The sequence below is a fragment of the Protopterus annectens genome, chromosome 3.part1 (assembly GCF_019279795.1).
Source record: "Protopterus annectens isolate FY-2018-M chromosome 3.part1, PAN1.0, whole genome shotgun sequence".
NCBI lineage: Eukaryota > Metazoa > Chordata > Ceratodontiformes > Protopteridae > Protopterus > Protopterus annectens.
The window spans coordinates 1877255622-1877277540 of record NC_056732.1 but is presented as its reverse complement, the minus strand read 5'-3'; the positions used below and the strand labels follow the sequence as shown (position 1 = coordinate 1877277540).

The window sequence follows — 21919 nt, the reverse complement described above, 5'->3', positions numbered from 1 at the left end:
CTAATTTATTCAGCAAACAGACAGGCAACACTACATAGTGAGACCCAAGATGGATCACAGAGCTTTTTTATTTTCATGAATCCACACCATAATCATTTACAGTGAAACAGTGTCTGAAGGTTTTTGGCTTACTTCTCAAATCATCATTTGTTCTGCAGTCCCTGTAACAGATATGCTGTAACATTTAAATAAGGGCAGTGTTACATCATACATATTCATGACAATACTTTTATGGTATATAAGATTATATGTCTTGCAAGATAATTTTTTGTTAGCCTGCTACTCCAGTTAATGGGTTTCTAAAACATAGTTCTACCTCAATGATGCTGAGTCTTTCCACGCTGGATGTCACTGCATATTCTGCTGTTTCATGATATGAATCATCTGCAAAAAATGATAGACAAATTCAAATATGATGGCATAATATATTAAAATACACTTTATACATCACAAAACAGCGAGAGTTCTATGGGAAGAACATGTACATGAACAGTGACGACTTGCAACAGGTACACAAATCTGTTCTGCTGACAGAAAATTTCCACATGGGGTCACGGTGACATTTTAGCTTTAAAGGGTGCAGTTCTAGAAGAGAGGTTCTGGGCCAAAATATGTGAATGCCATTAGAAACCTACAGGAAAGAAGCTATGCAGGTACCATTATTATGATGGAAATTCCTCCCTGTTGTAAAAAGGTGAGATGTTAACATGTGATAAACTTATCCTTAATATTAACTATACTTGTAGTTCACAAAACATTACAACAAATACAGAAAAATGTTATAGGACCACAATAATGTAAGACAGCAAGTTTACAAATGTTACAGGAGACAGAACAAGACGAGAAAATCAAGGAAAGTCCAGTTTTGTACCACCATAAATGTAGATGTTCGAGGGTTCACCCGGGTGCAGTCATCACACGTGGGTTATCCTGCCGTCAGGCGGTCCCGCAGTCGGCCTGAATTCCAAAGTCTTGGTCCGGTGTCGGTTGCTGTCGCTTCTTCCCTGACATCAGTGCGCCAGGGGTATATAAGAGGCATCCAACGCCATTTTCTTCAGTTTTTCTTGCCCCAGATGTCAGGTGCCCCCAATAGGTAGGCAGAATATATATATATATATATATATATATATATATATATATATATATATATATATATATATTTATAGCTATATAAAAATAAAACAATACCTTCAGGCACAAGCAAATCCACCACAGAGGTTGTATAGGATAGAGTGGTATAGATTAGTTCAGCTAGTTCAGAGGGGATGGAGGGAGGGTAACCTGGACTGCAGCAGGGTCAACACTCGAACATCTACATTTATGGTAGGTACAAAACTGTACTATGTTCATCGTGTTACCCTGCTGCAGTCATCACACCTGGGTTGAATCCCAAAGCTAAGAATGGGTGGTGGAGTTAAACAGGGTTAGAAGAAGCTAGCAGGCCCTGCAGAACTGCAGTGGCAAAACCAGCTCTAGTCTTAGAATATAGAGGTAAGTGATAGTGTTTGGTGAAAGTGTGCACTGAACTCCAAGTTGCAGCTTCCAGAATATCCTTGGTTGGCACTCCCCTGAGAAAGGCTGCTGATGTAGCTGTAGCCCTGGTGGAGTGGGACCTAATGTTAGCAGGTACCGGATTCCCATGATGCTTGTAGCAGAAACGTATGCAATGCCCTATCCATTTAGAAATGGTCTGTTTTGAGATAGCTTTTCCTTGTGATCCTGCAGCATAGGCTACAAAGAGTTGGCCAGATTTTCTGAAAGCCTTAGTTTTATCCAAGTAGTAACGTAATTGTCTGTGAATGTCCAAAGAGTGCAGGAGTCTTTCTCCTTTGTTCTGGGGATTTGGGAAGAAGGTGGGCAAATGAATGGTTTGGTTTAGAGCCACACTGGATACCACCTTTGGCATAAAGGAAGGCTTAGTTCATAGAGAGACTCTGTCTTGATGAAAAATGAGGAAAGGCTCAACTGCCATTAGTGCCTGTAGCTCTGAGACTCTTCTAGCTGAGGTTATTGCTAGTAGCAGGGCAGTTTTCCATGAAAGAAATTTTAAATCAGCTGAAAAAGCTGGCTCAAAGGGTGGCAGTGTAAGCTTTTCCAGAACAAAGTTGAGATCCCAAGTAGGTGTTGGTGCTCTCCTGGGTGGTCTTATGTTCTTAGCCCCTCTGAGGTACTGTCTTAGGAGTGGATGTGAGAATAAAGGAGGATCCGTGTTGTAATGAGCTGAATTGCTGAGGCGTGGATCTTAACAGATGAAAAGGAAAGTGCTTTGTGTAACATCTCAGTTAAATATTGTAGAATATGAGGAATGTTTGGATCAAGGGGATTTTGGCCTTTAGCCTGGTTCCAGGCACAAAATCTTCTTCATTTGTCTGAATAGGTTTTCCTGGTGCTGGGCCTCCTGGCCTCCAGAATGACATCCATAACAGCTTTGGACAGAGGTGTTGGCTGGTTGTTTAGGTAATTTGCCATGCAGCCAGCTTTAAAGTCTTGAGCTGGCTGTGTAGAATCTGATTGTGTCGCTGGGTGAGCAGGTGAGGAATTTGTGGTAAAATCCATGGTGGGCCATGGGCCATGTTCCTTAGAATTGGATACGAATGCTGGCGTGGCCAGTCTGGTGTAATGAGTATCATTTGTGGCCTCTCTAATCTGACTTTCAGCAGTACCTTTGCTAGAAGAGGCAGTGGAGGAAAGGCATACACTGTTAATGTTTTCCAACTGAATGAGAGGGCATCCACTTTCCAAGCTTGTGGATGGAATGTCCTTGTGCAAAATTTTTGAAGTTGGTAGTTTTGGAGGCTGGCAAAAAGATCTATGTCTGGGCGTCCCCATTTTTGAGCTATCATTGCAAATACTTGTGGATCTAGTTTCCACTCATGTGGATCCATGATGTTTCTGCTTAGGTCATCTGCCAATGTGTTTTTCTTTCCTGTCAGGAATTGTGCTTGTAATTGAACCTGGTAAGACAGTGCTGTGTTCCACAAGGTCATTGCTTGCCTGCATAGAGGGTAGGAATGTGTGCCCCCTTGCTTGTTTATGTACCACATTACTGTTGTATTGTCCATCTTTATTATTAGTTGTCCTGGGTGTAAGAAGTCCTTGAAAGCTGTTAGGGCATGCTGTACTGTTAGCATTTCTTTTTGATTGATATGCAGATGTCATTGATCTGTAGTCCATTTGCCCTGAATGCACTGTCCTGCCATGTGTGCTCCCCAGGCACAGTCCGATGCATCTGTTGTCATAGTTTGCCTGGCTGTGGGTAAGGTGAAAGGCTGACCCTTGTTGACGTGACATGCCTGTGTCCACCACAGAAACTCTGTTGAAGGCAGAAAATGAGTGGTATCATTGTTTCCAAGCTGTGGCTGTGCTGTGTCCATACGCTTTTCAGGTACCATTGTAATTTCCTCATATGCAGTTTTGCAAATGGTACTAGTAGTATGCAAGATGCCATGAATCCCAAGGCCTGCAGAATTTTCCTTGCAGGGAGTTGGGTCTTTGTTGCCATTATTTTGAAGTATTGACTCAGCTGTTGTTGCTTGTCTGGCGTGAGATAAGCCATCTGGGCCGTTGTATTCAAGCTGGCACCCAGGAATATTATGTTTTGTGAGGGCACTAGTTTTGATTTCTTTTAGTTTACTGTGTACCCTAGGCAACTTAGAAGGTGTTTGACAAATGACAGATGCTTTAAAATAATGTCCTTGCTTTCTGCTTGAATAAGGCAGTCGTCCAGGTATGGGCATATTTGAATTCCTCTTTGTCTGCAGTATGCAATTACTGGTGCCAGGCATTTTGTGAAGACCCTGGGTGCAGTAGATAAGCCAAAGGGCAGTGCAGAGAATTGATAATGCATTGAACCCGCAATGAAGCGGAGGTATCTTCTGCAATTTTGTCTGATAAGGACATGCAGGTATGCCTCCTTGAGGTCCATTGTTACTAGCCAAGCATTCTTGCCCAGCATGGGAAGAAGCTGCTGTAGTGTTAGCATCTTGAATTTTGATACTTGCAGATAGGTGTTCAGAACTGAAAGATCCAGAATGGGTCTCCATGCTTTGTCTTTTCTTGGGACTAGGAAGAGTCTTGAGTAAAATCCTTGTCCTTGCTCCTGTGTAGGTACCTGTTGAATGGCTCTCGTGTCCATGAGAGCTGTAATTTGTTTTTGTGCCTCTGCCCATTGATTTGGTGGCAGGTTTGGCATTCCTTTTATCCTTGGCAAGGTATGAAAGTGGAATCTGTATCTCTGTGAGACAATGTTTAGGACCCATTTGTCTTTTGTGATGATGTGCTAGTTGTCTGCAAAAAATGCAAATTTTCCTCCCAAGGGAGCTGCCAGGAGAGATTTGTTTGGTAGTTTGAGGATTGAGTCATTGTGTTTGTCTTCTGCTAGCTTGAGGCCTGTCTTCTCCTCCTTTCTGGGTAGCAGTACCCCATTGGCGAGGTTTGTAAGGGCCTTGTGACTGGCCTCTGCCCCTTGGGCATCTGTATTTGCCCCTCTGTGATCTGTCAGAAGCTGGAAAGGACCAGTTTTTTGTTGGCCAATTTCTGCTGAAACGAGGAGGTTGTACCTGTAAAAAATCCTTGACCGTCTGCATAGACTTTGCCTTATTTAAAACCTCTTCTGCTTTGACACCAAATAATACATCCTGCTGTAAAGGTGCATCCAATAATTTTGCTTTAACATGATCAGGAAGGGTTTGTTCCTTTAACCAAGCATGTCTACGTATAACAGACCCAGGAACAGCTGCTCTACAGGAAGCTTCCAATGAATCAAATCCGCATTGTAAAGTATGTTTGCCCACCTGTTCAGCTGCATGCAACAGATCCTGCAATTTCCTTGAATTCAGACTGTTCAGAATGTGTGTTCATTTTTTGTTTTAATTGAGACATTAGGAATTGCTGATATTTCAGCATGTGAAACTGACAATTTAATGCTCTCATAGCCAGAGTTGCTGAGGTGTATATTTTCTTCCCCCATCTATCTAGGGCTCTGGAATCCCTTTCAGAAGGCACAGGATTTTTAGCCATAGAAGCTTTAGCTCCCTTAGGACCCTGGGAAATTGTTTCTGGGTCAGCCACAGGACTTTTATAAAGGAATTTGTGTGAGTCAGGTACTCTGTAGTATCTGTCTGGTTTGGCTGGAGCAGGAGGTAGAGAGTCTGGATTTAAACTAAACTCCAAGTAAACATCATCCACAATATCTAATACTGGAGGGATAGCAAGTGGTCTGTGCTGGGGTAGTAAAAGGAACACTCGTAGCCTTTTCTTAGAATCAGAGTAGTCCTGGCCTTCCCAGTGGAAATGTTCCCTCATGGTATGTAAAGTTTCTCCAAAGGAGTAGTCTTCAGTGGGAGATGCTGAGGGAATAGAGTCTTCAGCATCAGAGTCCTCATAAGGTGGAATAGTGTAATCTTGTTCCTCAGAAGAATCTGAGGAGAAACCTGGTCAGAAGAAGCATAATCCTCCTCTTGTCTTGGTCTTTTATCTGGAGGGGGATGGGAACCCCTGGTTAGGGTAATCAAATCTTCAGCCATCTTAAGCATCTGTTTCTTAGGCATGGGGCCTTGAACTGCAGACTGATGTACAGTCATTTTTGGTTTTAAAGGAGTTTTAAGCTTAGCATAAGATTTAATGGTGAGCGTAGTTGGTCTGAAGACACCTTCTGCAAACAAAGGTATTTCCACTGCACCGGGGTCTCCTTCTGTTCTGGTGTCGGAAGGGCCTAATAGGGATGGCTGCGTCGGCCTAGTACACTCCGCTTGAGAATCCGCAGCTGTCTGGGTTTCCAATTCTGCGGTCGTCAGGGGCTGCGTAGGTGCCTCACTGTAAACTGGAGAACCGGTGACAGGCCCAGCAGAGGCCTCGGAGTCTGGCTTGTTCCTAGGCTTCCTGTCCTTATCCTTGCATTTTTTATGCATGCTGGTCGTCGGCTGCTCCGACGGCATGATATATTTAAATTTCCTACCAAAGTAATGTCGAGCGAAGTCAAAACGGCATTTGATAGTTAGTTTATTAAACATAGCACAAAACCGACAACCTGTGACATCGTGGTCTGGGCCTAGGCAAGGAATACAATAAAAATGGAAGTCCTTATGAGGTATTTGCTTCCCACAAGAAATGCAATTGTTAACTTTTTCTGACATCAGATTGAGGGAAGAAAAGTTTCCCCAATGGGGTACTTAGCTTTATTGAAGACTTCAGACTGAAATTTGAATCGAAAATCTCAGGTTTCGGCCGACCGGCACTTGCGAACCGCTTTTGCTTCGGGCAACGCGCGGCAAGAAAGACTGAAGAAAATTGCGTCGGATGCCTCTTATATACCCCTGGCACACTGACGTCAGGGAAAAAGCGACAACAACCGACGCCGGACCAAAACTTTGGAACTCGGGCCGACTGCGGGGCAGCCTGACAGCAGGATAACCCAAGTGTGATGACTGCAGCAGGGTAACACGATGAACATCAAACGGCTACAGAAAAAAACAAACAATTCAAGGAACAAACGGTTGTAGAAAAAAACAAACAATTCAAACAGCCCAAGGATGGCGGCTCTGTCAAATCTCTTTAAGTGGCAGTGAGGCTTTCGAAAGCCACTGCAGGACTGAATGGGTCAAAAGGTGAGGAAGGGCTTTATGTTGAAGGGTTCAAGGGTATGGAAGGCCAAAAAAAAGAAACAAACTAACAAAAAAAAAATAATTTACATTAAGGTGTCTATCACAGAGCTTTTGAAAACACAAACAACTTTATCAAACCCAAAAGTCATGTCATATGAGCAAGCTGACACCCATTAGTGACAATAAACACAATTCAGGTCACACTGTTTTAGACTCCTGATGAAGGATGCCATGTTGTAACTTTATACTTCAACTTCTCTCAGTATTTAAACACGAGCTACCAACCTTTTACATTTGAGCAACCATACAAATATATTGCATTTTATTATTTAAAAATAAATGTAAGAATGTATAACATCACTGAAAATTCACACTGTGCACAATGCTTTACTCTAACTCTACAAGGTGAGGACAATAGATAAGGGATTTACATGAATTATTGCACCAGTGTGAAAAGAATCTGTATGACGTTTGGAATGAGGGAGAAGGAACACAAATGTAATCCCAGTTAAGAGCCGTACAAGGAACTCTAGTGCTCAAGAAAGTGTGGCTGGAGACACAGCCCCCATGAAGGACCAAACAGTACCAGACTATGGCCATGGTATGCAGTACTGGACACAGCCCCCATGAAGGACCAAACAGTACCAGACTATGGCCACGGCACGCAGTACTGGACACAGCCGCCATGAATCACCAAACAGTACCAGACTATGGCCATGGTATGCAGTACTGGACACAGCCCCCATGAAGGACCAAACAGTACCAGACTATGGCCATGGTATGCAGTACTGGTCACAGCCCCCATGAAGAACCAAACAGTACCAGACTATGGCTACGGCACGCAGCATGGACACAGCCCCCATGAAGGACCAAACAGTACCAGACTATGGCCATGGTATGCAGTACTGGACACAGCCCCCATGAAGGACCAAACAGTACCAGACTATGGCCATGGTATGCAGTACTGGACACAGCCGCCATGAAGGACCAAACAGTACCAGACTATGGCCATGGTATGCAGTACTGGACACAGCCCCCATGAAGGACCAAACAGTACCAGACTATGGCCACGGCACGCAGTACTGGACACAGCCGCCATGAATCACCAAACAGTACCAGACTATGGCCATGGTATGCAGTACTGGACACAGCCCCCATGAAGGACCAAACAGTACCAGACTATGGCCATGGTATGCAGTACTGGTCACAGCCCCCATGAAGGACCAAACAGTACCAGACTATGGCTACGGCACGCAGCATGGACACAGCCCCCATGAAGGACTAAACAGTACCAGACTATGGCCATGGTATGCAGTACTGGACACAGCCCCCATGAAGGACCAAACAGTACCAGACTATGGCCATGGTATGCAGTACTGGACACAGCCGCCATAAAGGACCAAACAGTACCAGACTATGGCCATGGAATGCAGTACTGGACACAGCCCCCATGAAGGACCAAACAGTACCAGACTATGGCCACGGCATGCAGTACTGGACACAGCCGCCATGAAGGACCAAACAGTACCAAACTACGGCCACGGCATGCAGTACTGGACACAGCCACCATGAAGGACCAAACAGTACCAGACTATGGCCATGGTATGCAGTACTGGACACAGCCCCCATGAAGGACCAAACAGTACCAGACTATGGCCATGGCACACAGTACTGGACACAGCCACCATAAAGGACCAAACAGTACCAGACTATGGCCATGGTATGCAGTACTGGACACAGCCGCCATGAAGGACCAAACAGTATCAGACTATGGCCATGGTATGCAGTACTGGACACAGCCACCATGAATCACCAAACAGTACCAGACTATGGCCGCGGCATGCAGTACTGGACACAGCCCCCATGAAGGACCAAACAGTACCAGACTATGGCCACGGCACACAGTACTGGACACAGCCCCCATGAAGGACCAAACAGTACCAAACTACGGCCACGGCATGCAGTACTGGACACAGCCCATATGAAGGACCAAACAGTATCAGACTATGGCCATGGCACACAATACTGATACTACAATAGTGGGCATTTTTGGCCAAAGTTTATTCTGACATTTGGATTTGTTTTAAGCCTTTTTCTATTCATCTTCTGGTCTGCTGCACCTTAATGACATTTATGAATGACACAGACATTTTCCAAAATGTTCTGCAAGTGTACATATTCTATGCAACTGCATACACTGTCCATACTATCTGACACTGCTATTACATGGAAAGAAAAAGACTCTCTGGTGGTACCTCATTAAATAAGTAAATTAAGATAAAAAAGGAAAAAAATACAAAAAATAAATACAAAAAAACCTGGACTGTAACATAATAATTAACGTTCTAGTTAAAAATCAGTGCCTTTTCAGGGTTATTTTGTATTTTCACTTTCACAAGATTTAAAAACTGCAGTTTACACTCATGACCGTAAGATGGCTGTGCTATTTTTTGGGGAGGAGGTAAAGCTCCATGCAGACACTGTTAGGGCAGCGTCTTCATTACGTTTACTGCAAGTTTTATAGCAAGTCCGCACAAAATCATGTTCCAGTAGGACAGCGTTCTAGAGCTGCGTTTACATACTATGCATTAATAAATATGACGCCATCAACATGTCTTCCACACACTCATAGCTTCTCTTCCACTGCATATAAAATTGCAAAACAAACTCTGGAAAGAGATGGTTAAGAGTAAAAACAGTAGAGGAAATTCAATGTTTTTTTAACATCTTTTTACATCATGATATCACTGTTCACCACCCACTTTTTATAATTATATTAACTACGGGAGGCTTCATTTGTGAAAGTGTAGACAAAATCATTAAAGTCATCAGGAAAATTTGAAGGAAAAAAGTCAGCATAGTTGTAGTTTATATAATTTGAATGTGACTAGTGAGTGAGAAAAAATATTACTGTATCTGTTTTTCATAATGTACTTAATGTATAAAGACAGGAAAACTGATTCAGGTAGATAATTGTATTTAATTAACTAGAAAGCAAATCAACAAAATGGGTTGTGGAAGACAATCACTGTGCAGATTGTTATTTTTAATGGCAACGACTAAGAAACCTTAACTCTGATTCTGTACTGTATGCTTAACAGATTCTGGGTCAAGACAATGCTGTCAGTGAGTATCACGAGGTTCTGATAAATGGATCAGAACTGCCAAACACAACAGAAAATAAGTTTAAGTCAAAATGGAACATATGAAGCTGACTATTACAGCACAGTACCACCTGAGGGATACCGAGACAGTAGCATAACCTGAACTGTTTAAACAATGCCAAACTAAAAGATTTATAAATGTAGAAACTTATACAGAGAGGCTATATTTGTATTGTATGTAGCAAAGCTGTTGTGAACACAAGTGCTGGTCTGAAACAATGTTTGGAGTAATGTTTGAGGCAAAGAACTTTTGCAGAACAGATGCAAGAAAAAAGCAACACTGTGATAGTGCATACCGTCACAGCCAGACAACTTCAGGTGATCCCACCTACTACATCTGACAACTTCAGGAGATCCCACCTACTACATGGTGCACAGCGTCACACCCAGACAACCTGACATCTTCAGGAGATCCCACCTACTACATCTGACAACTTCAGGAGATCCCACCTACTACATGGTGCATAGCGTCACACCCAGACAACCTGACAACTTCAGGAGATCCCACCTACTGCATCTGACAACTTCAGGAGATCCCACCTACTACATGGTGCATACCGTCACACCCAGACAATCTGACAACTTCAGGAAATCCCACCTACTACATGGTGCATACAGTCACACCCAGACAACATGACAACTTCAGGAGATCCCATCTACTACATGGTGCATACCGTCACACCCAGACAACCTGACAACTTCAGGAGATCCCACCTACTACATGGTGCATACCGTCACACCCAGGCAAACTGACAACTTCAGGAGATCCCACCTACTACATGGTGCTTACCATCCCACCCAGACAACCTGACAACTTCTGGAGATCCCACCTACTACATGGTGCATACCGTCACACCCAGCCAACCGGACAACTTTAGGAGATCCCACCTACTACATGGTGCATACCGTCACACCCAGACAACCTGACAACTTCAGGAGATCCATCTACTACATGGTGCATACCGTCACACCCAGACAACCTGACAACTTCAGGAGATCCACCTACTACATGGTGCATACCATCACACCCAGACAACCTGACAATTTCAGGAGATCCCACCTACTACATGGTGCATAACACCACACCCAAACAATCTGACAACTTCAGGAGATCCCAGCTACTACATGGTGCATACCAACACACCCAGGCAAACTGACAACTTCAGGAGATCCCACCTACTACATGGTGCATACCGTCACATCCAGACAACCTGACAACTTCAGGAGATCCCACCTACTACATGGTGCGTACCGTCACACCAAGAAAACCTGACAACTTCAGGAGATCCCACATACTACATGGTGCATACCGTCACACCCAGGCTACCTGACAACTTTAGGAGATCCCACCTACTACAGGGTACATACTGTCAAACCCAGACAACCTGACAACTTCAGGAGATCCCACCTATTACATGGTGCATACCGTCACACCCAGACAACCTGACAACTTCAGGAGATCCCACCTACTATGTGGTGCATACAGTCACACCCAGACAACCTGACAATTTCAGGAGATCCCACCTACTACATGGTGCGTGCAGTCACACCCAGACAACCCGACAACTTCAAGAGATACCACCTACTACATGGTGCATACAGTCAATCCCAGACAACCTGGCAACTTCAGGAGATGCCACCTACTACATGGTGCGTACTGTCACACCCAGACAACCTGACAACTTCAGGAGATCCCACCTACTATTTTATTTTATTTTTTTATTTATTTAACATTTGTTGACCGGGAATGTCCGACTAGGTTCCACAGAGGCTGTTTTCAGTGGAGGCCCGGGGAGAAATGCTCCAGATGCATGTCTATGGAATATGGGAGGAAACCGGAGTACCCGGAGGAAACCCACGCGAACACAGGGAGAACATGCAAACTCCAGACAGAAGGCACCCCAACCAAGAATCGAACCGGAGAACCTCTTGCTGTGAGGCAACAACGTTAACTGCTGCACCACTGTGCCGCCCAGCTGCACCACTGTGCCGCCCAGGTGGTATTACATGGTGTGCACCGTCACACCCAGACAACTTGACAACTTCCGGAGATCCCACCTACCACATAGTGCACACTGTCACACCCAGACAACCTGACAACTTCAGGAGATCCCACCTACTACATGGTGCATACCATCACACCCAATCTGACAACTTCAGGAGATCCCACCTACTACATGGTGCATACCGTCACTCCCAGACAATCTGACAACTTCAGGAGATGAGACCTACTACACGGTGCATACTGTCACACCCAGACAACCTGAGAACTTCAGGAGATGCCAACTACTACATGGTGCGTACTGTCATACCCAGACAACCTGACAACTTCAGGAGATGCCACCTACTACATGGTGCATACTGTCACACCCAGACAACCTGACAACTTCCACAGATCCCACCTACTACATGGTGCATGCCATCACACCCAACACAACCTGACAACTTCAGGAGATCCCACTTACTACATGGTGCATACCATCAAACCCAGACAACCTGACAACTTCAGGAGATCCCACCTACTACATGGTGCATACCGTCACACCCAGACAACCTGACAACGTCAGGAGATCGAACCTACTACATGGTGCATACTGTCACACCAAGACAAATTGACAACTTCAGGAGATCCCACCTACTACATGGTGCATACCGTCACACCCAGAACACATGAGAACTTCAGGAGATCCCACCTACTACATGGTGGATACCATCACACCCAGACAACCTGACAACTTCAGGAGATCCCACCTAGTACATGGTGAATACCGTCACACCCAAAGAACCTGACAACTTCAGGAGATCGAACCTACTACATGGCGCATACCATCACACCCAGACAACCTGAGAACTTCAGGAGATCCCACCTACTACATGGTGCATACCGTCAAACCCAGACAACCTGACAACTTCAGGAGATCCCACCTACTACATGGTGCATACCATCACACCCAGACAACCTGACAACTTCAGAAGATCCCACCTCCTACATGGTGTGTACCGTCACCCCCAGACAACCTGAAAACTTCAGGAGATCCTACCTCCTACATGTTGCATACCATCACACCCAGACAACGTGACAGCTTCAGGAGATCCCACCTCCTACATGGAGCACACTGTCACACCCAAAGAACCTGACAACTTCAGGAGATCCCACTTAATACATCTCATAACTTCAAGAGATCCGAACTACTACATGGTGCATAACGTCACACCCAGACAATCTGACAACTTCAGGAGATCCCACATACTACATGGTGCATACTGTCACACTCAGACAACCTGACAACTTCAGGAGATCCCACCTACTATATGGTGCATACCGTCACACCAAGATAACCTGACAACTTCAGGAGATCCCAACTACTACATGGTGCATGCCGTCACACCCAGACAACCTGACAACTTTAGGAGATCCCACCTACTACAGGGTGCATACTGTCAAACCCAGACAACCTAACAACTTTCGGAGATCCCACCTACTATATGGTGTATATCGTCACACCTAGACAACCTGACAGCTTCAGGAGATCCCACCTACTATGTGGTGCATACAGTCACACCTAGACAACCTGACAATTTCAGAAGATCCCACCTGCTATATGGTGCGTGCAGCCACACCCAGACAACCCGACAACTTCAGGAGATACCACCTACTACATGGTACATACAGTCACACCCAGACAACCTGGCAACTTCAGGAGATGCCACCTACTACATGGTGCGTACTGTCACACCCAGACAACCTGATAACTTCAGAAGATCCCACCTACTACATGGTGTGTACCGTCACACCCAGACAACCTGACAACTTCCGGAGATCCCACCTACTACATGGTGCATACTGTCACACCCAGACAACTTGACAACTTCAGGAAATCCCACCTACTACATGGTGCATACCATCACACCCAGACAACCTGGCAACTTCAGGAGATTCCACCTACTACATGGTACATACTGTCACTCCCAGACAATCTGACAACTTCAGGAGATGCCACCTACTACACGGTGCATACTGTCACACCCAGACAACCTGACAACTTCAGGAGATGCCACCTACTACATGGTGCGTACTGTCATATCCAGACAACCTGACAACTTCAGGAGATGCCACCTACTACATGGTGCATATTGTCACACCCAGACAACCTGACAACTTCAGGAGAATCCACCTACTACATGGTGCGCATGGTCACACCCAAACAACCTGACAACTTCAGGAGATCCCACCTACAACATGGTGCATACTGTCACACCCAGACAACCTGACAACTTCCGGAGATCCCACCTACTACATGGTGCATACCGTCACACCCAGACAACCTGACAACGTCAGGAGATCCCACCTAGTACATGGTGCATACCATCAAACCCAGACAAACTGACAACTTCAGGAGATCCCCCCTACTACATGGTGCATACCATAACACCCAGAACACATGAGAACTTCAGGAGATCCCACCTACTACATGGTGCATACCGTCACACACAGACAACCTGACAACTTCAGGAGATCCCACCTACTACATTGTGAATACCGTCACAACCAGACAATCTCAACTTCAGGAGATCTAACCTACTACATGGCGCATACCGTCACACCCAGACAACCTGACAACTTCAGGAGATACCACCTACTACATGATGCATACAGTCACATCCAGACAAACTGACAACTTCAGGAGATCCCACCTACTACATGGTACATACCATCAAACCCAGACAACCTGACAACTTCAGAAGATCCCACCTACTACATGGTGCGTACCATCACACCCAGACAACCTGACAACTTCAGAAGATCCCACCTCCTACATGGTGCGTACCGTCACACCCAGACAACCTGACAACTTCAGGAGATCCCACCTCCTACATGTTGCATACCATCACACCCAGACAACCTGATAGCTTCAGGAGATCCCACCTCCTACATGGAGCACACTGTCACACCCAAAGAACCTGACAACTTCAGGAGATCCCACCTACTACATGGTGCATACCGTCACACCCAGACAACCTGACAACTTCAGGAGATCCCACCGACTACATGGTGCATACCGTCACAGCCAGAGAACCTGACAACTTCAGGAGATCCCACCGACTACATGGTGCATACCGTCACACCCAGAGAACCTGACAACTTCAGGAGATCACACCGACTACATGGTGCATACCATCACACCCAGAGAACCTGACAACTTCAGGAGATCCCACCGACTACATGGTGCATAGTGTCACACCGAAACAACCTGACAACTTCAGGAAATCCCACCGACTACACGGTGCATACATTCACACCCAGACAACCTGACAACTTCAGGAGATACCACCGACTACATAGTGCATAGCGTCACACCCAGACAATCTGACAACTTCAGGAGAACCCACCGACTACATGATACATACCGTCACACCCAGACAACCTGACAACTTCAGGAGATCCCACCTACTACATGGTGCATACCGTCACACTCAGACAATGTGACAACTTCAGGAGATCCCACCTACTACATGGTGCATACTGTCACACCCAGACAACGTGACAACTTCAGAGATCCCACCTACTACATGGTGCATACCGTCACACCCAGACAAACTGACAGCTTCAGGAGATCTCACCTACTACATGGTGCGTACCATCACACCCAGACAAACTGACAGCTTCAGGAGATCCCACCGACTACATGATACATACTGTCACACCCAGACAACCTGACAACTTCAGGAGATCCCACCTACTACATGGTGCATACCGTCACACCCAGACACCCTGACAACTTTAGGTGATCCCACCTACTACATGGTGCATACCGCCACACCTAGACAACCTGACAACTTCAGGAGATCCCATCTACTACATGGTGCATACCGTCACACCCAGACTACCTAACAACTTCAGGAGATCCCACCTACTACATGATGCATACCATCACACCCAGACAACCTGACAACTTCAGGAGATCCCACCTACTACATGGTGCGTACTGTCACACCCAGACAACCTGACAACTTCAAGAGATCCTCCTACTACATGGTGCATACCGTCACACCCAGACAACCTGACAACTTCAGTAGATACCACCTACTACATGGTGCGTACCGTCACACCCAGACAACATGACAACTTCAGGAGATCCCACCTACTACATGGTGCATACCATCACACCCAGACAACCTGACAACTTCAGGATATCCCACCTACTACATGGTGCATACCATCACACCCAGACAACCTGACAACTTCAGGAGATCCCACCTACTACATGGTGCATAATGTCACACCCAGACAACCTGACAACTTCAGGAGATCCCACCTAGTACATGGTGCATACTGTCACATCCAGACAACCTGACAACTTCAGGAGATCTTACCAACTAAATGGTGCATACCGTCACACCCAGACAACCTGACAACTTCAGGAGATGCAACCTACTACATGGTGCATACCGTCACACCCAGACAACCTGTCAACTTCAGGAAATGCAACCTACTACATGGTGCATACCGTCACACCCAGACAACCTGACAACTTCAGGAGATCCCATCTACTACATGGTGCATACCGGCACACCCAGAGAACCTGACAACTTCAGGACATTCCACCTACTATATGGTGCATTCTGTCACACTCAGACAACCTGACAACTTCAGGAGATCCCACCTACTACATGGTGCGTACCGTCACACCCAGACAACCTGACAACGTCAGGAGATCCCATCTACTACATGGTGCATACTTTCACAACCAGACAACCTGAGAACTTCAGGAGATCCCACCAACTACATGGTGCGCACCATCACTCCTAGACAACCTGACAACTTCAGGAAATCCCACCTACTACATAGTGCGTACCATCACACCCAGACAACCTGACAACTTCAGGAGATCCCACCTACTACATGGTGCATACTGTCAAACCCAGACAACCTGACAATTTCAGGAGATTACACTTATGACATGGTGCATACAGTCACACCCAGACAACCTGACAACTTCAGAAGATCCCACCTCCTACATGGTGCGTAGTGTCACACCCAGACAACCTGACAACTTCAGGAAATCCCACCTCCTACATGTTGCATACCACACCCAGACAACCTGACAACTTCAGGAGATCCCACCTACTACATGGTGCATACTGTCACACCCAGACAACCTGACAACTTCAGGAGATCCCACATACGACATGGTGCATACCGTCACACCCAGACAACCTGACAACTTCAGGAGATCCCACCTACTACATGGTGCATAACATCACACCCAGACAACCTGACAACTTCAGGAGATCCCACCTATGATATGGTGCATACCGTCACACCCAGACAACATGGCAACTTTAGAGATCCCACCTACTACATGGTGCATACCGTCACACCCAGACAAACTGACAGCTTCAGGAGATCCCATCTACTACAGGATGCATACGGTCACACCCAGACAAACTGACAGCTTCAGGAGATCCCACATACTACATGGTGCGTACTGTCATACCCAGACAACCTGACAACTTCAGGACATCTCACCTACTACATGGTTCGTACCATCACACCCAGACAACCTGACTGTTTCAGGAGATCCCACCTACTACATCGTGCGTACCATCACATGCAGACAACCTGACAACTTCAGGAGATCCTACCTACTACATGGTGCATACCGTCACACCCAGAAAACCTGACAACTTCAGGAGATGCCACCTTCTACATGGTGCGTACCGTCACACCCAAACAACCTGACAAGTTCAGGAGATCCCACCTAATACAGGTGCATACCGTCAAACCAAGAAAACTTGACAAGTTCAGGAGATCCCACCTACTAGATGGTGCATACTGTCACACCGAGACAACCTGAGAAGTTCAGGAGATCCCACCTACTACATGGTACATACCGTCACACCCAGACAATCAGACAACTTCAGGAGATCCCACATACTACATGGTGCATACTGTCACACCCAGACAGCCTGACAACTTCATGAGATCCCACCTACTACATGGTGCATACCATCACACCCAGAGAACCTGATAACTTCAGGAGATTGAAACTACTACATGGTACGTACCGTCACACCCAGACAACCTGACAACTTCAGGAGATCCCACCTACTACATGGTGCGTACCGTCACACCCAGACAACCTGACAACGTCAGGAGATCCCATCTACTACATGGTGCATACTGTCACAACCAGACAACCTGAGAACTTCAGGAGATCCCACCAACTACATGGTGTGCACCGTCACTCCTAGACAACCTGACAACTTCAGGAAATCCCACCTACTACATAGTGCATACCGTCACACCCAGACAACCTGACAACTTCAGGAGATCCCACCAACTACATGGTGCATACCGTTAAACCCAGACAACCTGACAATTTCAGGAGATCCCACTTATGACATGGTGCATACCGTCACACCCAGACAACCTGACAACTTCAGAAGATCCCACCTCCTACATGGTGCGTAGTGTCACACCCAGACAACGTGACAACTTCAGGAAATCCCACCTCCTACATATTGCACACCACAACCAGACAACCTGACAACTTCAGGAGATCCCACCTCCTACATGGAGCATACCGTCACACCCAAAGAACCTGACAACTTCAGGAGATCCCGCCTACTACATGGTGCATACCGTCACACCCAGACAACCTGACACCTTCAGGATATCCCACCTACTACATGGTGCATACCATCACACCCAGACAACCTGACAACTTCAGGAGATCCCACCTACTACATGGTGCATACCGTCACACCCAGACAACCTGACAACTTCAGGAGGTCCCACCTACTACATGTTGCATACCATCAAACCCAGACAACCTGAAAACTTCAGGAGATCCCACCTCCTACATGGAGCACACTGTCACACCCAAGGAACCTGACAACTTCAGGAGATCCCACCTACTACATGGTGCATACCGTCACACCCAAACAACCTGACAACTTCAGGAGATCCCACCGACTACATGGTGCATACCGTCACACCCAGAGAACCTGACAACTTCAGGAGATCCCACCGACTACATGGTGCATACCATCACACCCAGAGAACCTGACAACTTCAGGAGATCTCACCGACTACATGGTGCATACCGTCACACCGAAACACCCTGACAACTTCAGGAAATCCCGCCTACTACATGGTGCATACCGTCACACCCAGACAGCCTGACACCTTCAGGATATCCCACCTACTACATGGTGCATACCATCACACCCAGACAACCTGACAACTTCAGGAGATCCCACCTACTACATGGTGCATACCGTCACACCCAGACAACCTGACAACTTCAGGAGGTCCCACCTACTATATGTTGCATACCATCACACCCAGACAACCTGATAGCTTCAGGAGATCCCACCTCCTACATGGAGCACACTGTCACACCCAAAGAACCTGACAACTTCAGGAAATCCCACCTACTACATGGTGCATACCGTCACACCCAAACAACCTGACAACTTCAGGAGATCCCACCGACTACATGGTGCATACCGTCACACCCAGAGATTCTGATAACTTCAGGAGATCCCACCGACTACATGGTGCATACCATCACACCCAGAGAACCTGACAACGTCAGGAGATCCCACCGACTACATGGTGCATACCATCACACCGAAACACCCTGACAACTTCAGGAAATCCCACCGACTACATGGTGCAGACATTCACACCCAGACAATCTGAGAACTTCAGGAGATCCCACCGACTACATGATACATACCGTCACACCCAGACAACCTGACAACTTCAGGAGATCCCACCTATTACATGGTGCATACCGTCACACTCAGACAATGTGACAACTTCAGGAGATTCCACCTACTACATGGTGCATACTGTCACACCCAGACAACGTGACAACTTCAGAGATCCCACCTACTACATGGTGCGTACCGTCACACCCAGACAAACTGACAGCTTCAGGACATCCCACCTACTACATGGTGCTTACCATCACACCCAGACAAACTGACAGCTTCAGGAGATCTCACCTACTACATGGTGCGTACCATCACACCCAGACAAACTGACAGCTTCAGGAGATCCCACCGACTACATGATACATACTGTCACACCCAGACAACCTGACAACTTCAGGAGATCCCACCTACTACATGGTGCATACCGTCACACCCAGACACCCTGACAACTTTAGGTGATCCCACCTACTACATGGTGCATACCGCCACACCCAGACTACCTAACAACTTCAGGAGATCCCACCTACTACATGATGCATACCATCACACGCAGACAACCTGACAACTTCAGGAGATCCCACCTACTACATGGTGCATACCGTCACACCCAGACAGCCTGACAACTTCAGGAGATCCCCCTTACTACATGGTGCATACAGTCACACCCAGACAACCTGACAACTTCAGGAGATCCTGCTCCTACATGGTGCATACCATCACACCCAGACAACTTGACAACTTCAGTAGATACCACCTACTACATGGTGCATACCGTCACACCCAGACAACATGACAACTTCAGGAGATCCCACCTACTACATGGTGCATACCATCACACCCAGACAACCTGACAACTTCAGGATATCCCACCTACTACATGGTGCATACCATCACACCCAGACAACCTGACAACTTCAGGAGATCCCACCTACTACATGGTGCATAATGTCACACCCAGACAACCTGACAACTTCAGGAGATCCCACCGACTACATGGTGCATACCATCACACCGAAACACCCTGACAACTTCAGGAAATCCCACCGACTACACGGTGCAGACATTCACACCCAGACAATCTGAGAACTTCAGGAGATCCCACCGACTACATGATACATACCGTCACACCCAGACAACCTGACAACTTCAGGAGATCCCACCTATTACATGGTGCATACCGTCACACTCAGACAATGTGACAACTTCAGGAGATTCCACCTACTACATGGTGCATACTGTCACACCCAGACAACGTGACAACTTCAGAGATCCCACCTACTACATGGTGCGTACCGTCACACCCAGACAAACTGACAGCTTCAGGACATCCCACCTACTACATGGTGCTTACCATCACACCCAGACAAACTGACAGCTTCAGGAGATCTCACATACTACATGGTGCGTACCATCACACCCAGACAAACTGACAGCTTCAGGAGATCCCACCGACTACATGATACATACTGGCACACCCAGACAACCTGACAACTTCAGGAGATCCCACCTACTACATGGTGCATACCGTCACACCCAGACACCCTGACAACTTTAGGTGATCCCACCTACTACATGGTGCATACCGCCACACCCAGACTACCTAACAACTTCAGGAGATCCCACCTACTACATGATGCATACCATCACACGCAGACAACCTGACAACTTCAGGAGATCCCACCTACTACATGGTGCATACCGTCACACCCAGACAGCCTGACAACTTCAGGAGATCCCCCTTACTACATGGTGCATACAGTCACACCCAGACAACCTGACAACTTCAGGAGATCCTGCTCCTACATGGTGCATACCATCACACCCAGACAACTTGACAACTTCAGTAGATACCACCTACTACATGGTGCGTACCGTCACACCCAGACAACATGACAACTTCAGGAGATCCCACCTACTACATGGTGCATACCATCACACCCAGACAACCTGACAACTTCAGGATATCCCACCTACTACATGGTGCATACCATCACACCCAGACAACCTGACAACTTCAGGAGATCCCACCTACTACATGGTGCATAATGTCACACCCAGACAACCTGACAACTTCAGGAGATCCCAGCTAGTACATGGTGCATACTGTCACACCCAGAGAACCTGACAACTTCAGGAGATCTTACCAACTACATGGTGCATACCGTCACACCCAGACAACCTGACAACTTCAGGAGATGCAACCTACTACATGGTGCATACCATCACACCCAGACAACCTGACAACTTCAGGAAATGTAACCTACTACATGGTGCATACCGTCACACCCAGACACCCTGACAACTTCAGGAGATCCCATCTACTACATGGTGCATACCATCACACCCAGAGAGCCTGACAACTTCAGGACATCCCACCGACTACATGGTGCATACCATCACACCGAAACACCCTGACAACTTCAG

The 21919-nt window shown here is 46.6% G+C and overlaps 1 protein-coding gene across 8 annotated transcripts in view; it reads right to left on the bottom strand.

Moving 5' to 3' along the window:
• PITPNM2 (phosphatidylinositol transfer protein membrane associated 2) overlaps positions 1-21919 on the bottom strand; it is a 3395372-nt gene that overhangs the window by 498968 nt on the left and 2874485 nt on the right. For all 8 annotated transcript variants that reach the window (XM_044067911.1, XM_044067913.1, XM_044067916.1 and 5 more), the window contains one exon: positions 317-384. In XM_044067911.1, coding sequence (XP_043923846.1) covers positions 317-384 — 68 coding nt within the window. The remainder of the gene's footprint in view (positions 1-316; positions 385-21919) is intronic.